This window comes from Tachysurus fulvidraco, chromosome 7 (assembly GCF_022655615.1).
Source record: "Tachysurus fulvidraco isolate hzauxx_2018 chromosome 7, HZAU_PFXX_2.0, whole genome shotgun sequence".
Lineage (NCBI taxonomy): Eukaryota > Metazoa > Chordata > Actinopteri > Siluriformes > Bagridae > Tachysurus > Tachysurus fulvidraco.
The window spans coordinates 26,280,333-26,282,893 of record NC_062524.1 but is presented as its reverse complement, the minus strand read 5'-3'; the positions used below and the strand labels follow the sequence as shown (position 1 = coordinate 26,282,893).

General features: G+C 41.4%; 1 protein-coding gene across 1 annotated transcript in view; it reads right to left on the bottom strand.

The window, feature by feature from the left end:
• Window positions 1–109: 109 nt before the first annotated feature.
• Window positions 110–2,561, bottom strand: part of lrba (LPS responsive beige-like anchor protein) — a 187,129-nt gene continuing 184,677 nt past the window's right edge. Inside the window, exons 49-50 of the mRNA XM_047816679.1 lie at window positions 803–970; window positions 110–115 (exon numbers count right to left, since the gene is read on the bottom strand). Coding sequence (XP_047672635.1) covers window positions 110–115; window positions 803–970 — 174 coding nt within the window. The remainder of the gene's footprint in view (window positions 116–802; window positions 971–2,561) is intronic.

Genomic DNA, 2,561 nt, shown 5'->3' with positions numbered 1-2,561 from the left:
AGAGGGAGGTTTTCACTAGTTTACACATAATAAAATGGGAATTGACTGTTTTCTGTTTTTCTGTGAGTAAAAGGCAAAAAAGTTTAAATTCATTCTGAGATTATTGACATTATTTCTGGAAAAGAACAAATAAAGTCAGACAGGAGAAGAGAAGAATGAGATGAGAGAGAAGTTAGAAAAGTGATGAAAAGAGAGGACAGAGGGTGAGGGAGAGAGAGAAGAGGACAGGAGGCAGAGAGAGAGGACAGCAGAGATTGAGGAGATTATTATGGGATGTAAATGGTGGTGGTGTCCCTATGCAGGAGCACTGGCCCTTCACTGATGAGTTCTCTTTATATTACACGCACACACACACACACACACACACACACACACACACACACACACACACACACACACACACACACACACATACACACATACACACATACACACACACACACACACAGTGATCCTGCTCCCAGAGTCACCTGATTTATTCTGGACCTTGACAGGCCAATCAGAGTGAACAAAGCTCCCTTACTTAACATAATGGAGTTTGTATGTGAGTGTGTATGAGGACACACACACACACACACACACACACAGAAAGATAGATAGACAGATAGAGATAGATAGATAGATAGACAGATAGAGATAGATAGATAGATCTTTACACACCTGCATTGTGAGTGTATTGTGTGTTAAAATTGACATGTCAGAAGCACAAATGTACCGATGACTGATCATTCTGTGTGTGTGTGTGTGTGTGTGTGTGTGTGTGTGTGTGTGTGTGTGTGTGTGTGTGTGTGTGTGTGTGTACCTCTCTCAGCAGTGGGTCAGTGATGGAGCTGAGGTTCACCGCCCCCTCGTAGGTAAGGTAGTAGTAAACGTTGAGGGCACGCACTGCTTCAGGTCCACGCTGCTTATAGCCAAAGATCAGATCCACCCACTGATGAAGCTGACATGACACAAACTCACTCTCCAGTGCCTACACACACACACACACACACACACACACACACACACACACACACAGAGTTAAAACATGTTTTATCATCACCGCCATCACATCCGTAGCTAAAAGTGAGCTTTGATTATTTACACACACATACACACACACACACACACACACACACACACACACACACACACACACACACACACACACACACGCGCGCACACCCCTAGCCTTTGTTTATGAGTACTCATAACGATGCAACGTAAACCTGGATTAATTAGTGCGACACACACTCCTTCTTGGACAGCACCTCTGATCACCGACACTACATTAACACACACACACACACACACACACAGCACTTAAATGGCCATTTATATGGGTTAGAGGCTCATGGCTGTGACGGTGCATCGTTCATGTAAACGCAGTTTTCCCTGACAGCTCATTTCAGCGCCAAACGTTTTTAATTAGAGCAAAAACACGCGTGACATTTGCAGCGTTTGATGAGAGTCGTGTCGGCTAACGGCTTTATGAAACCAAGCGGAACGTCAATAAAATGCTAAATGTCAGAGCGGAGAGGAAAACACACTCCGTGCGTGTTAATAACTCTCAGGCTGAGGGTGTGTGTGTGTGTGTGTGTGTGTGTGTGTGTGTGTGTGTGGAGTGGAAAGAGAAATGTTAACCTTAGAGAAGGGTGAATAATCACAGTAAATCACGTGTCTATACACTCAACTCATCTGATGTTAGTGTGTTAGTGTGAAAGCTGCTTCACCAAAATATAGTTATTATAAATTAAATAAGTAAATGAAAGGAATCAGCCTATAAAAGTGATGCAGAGAATTCCATCACTGAAATATTACATTATTATAACATTATTATCAGATATTTATTGTAATTTACACACTGAAAATACACACACACACACACACACACACACACACACACACACACACACACACACACACACACACACACACACACACTAGTTTCACACACTTTGGTGAAGAGAGAGAAAGAAATTGAAACAAATACCACAAAGATAGAAAAATACTGGATACAAAGAGAAGAAATAAATAAATAAATAAATAAAGAAAGAAAGAAAGAAAGAAAAGAGAAACGGAGGACAAAAAGGGACGAAAGGCGAAAAGAAAAGAAGGAAGAAAAGTGAAGAAAAGAGGAAAACAGGGTAGAGAGAAGAGAAACAGAGAACAAAAAAAGCAGAGAAAAGAAAAAAAGAAAGGGAAGAACAATTAAAGCCGTAGAGATCTGAGAAGAGAAGAACGAGATGGAGGAGGATAGACACGATGATAAGAAACATCATAAGAAAGGCAAAAAACAGAAAAAAGAAAAATGAGAAAAGAAAGAAGACAAAACAAGAATGTGAGAAGAGAACATTTCTATAAAAGGATGAAAAGAAAAGGAGAGACTCTAACAAGGCAGCCTAGCTAGGGAACTGCTCTGTAATCAGTACACACAGTTATCCTGCTGTTATTGTCTGGTGTTTCTCCTGAAATGTGTTCCTTATAAACACCACTGCATCTCTCTCTTTTACACACACACACACACACACACACACACACACACACACACACGCGCGCGCGCGCGCACACACACACACACA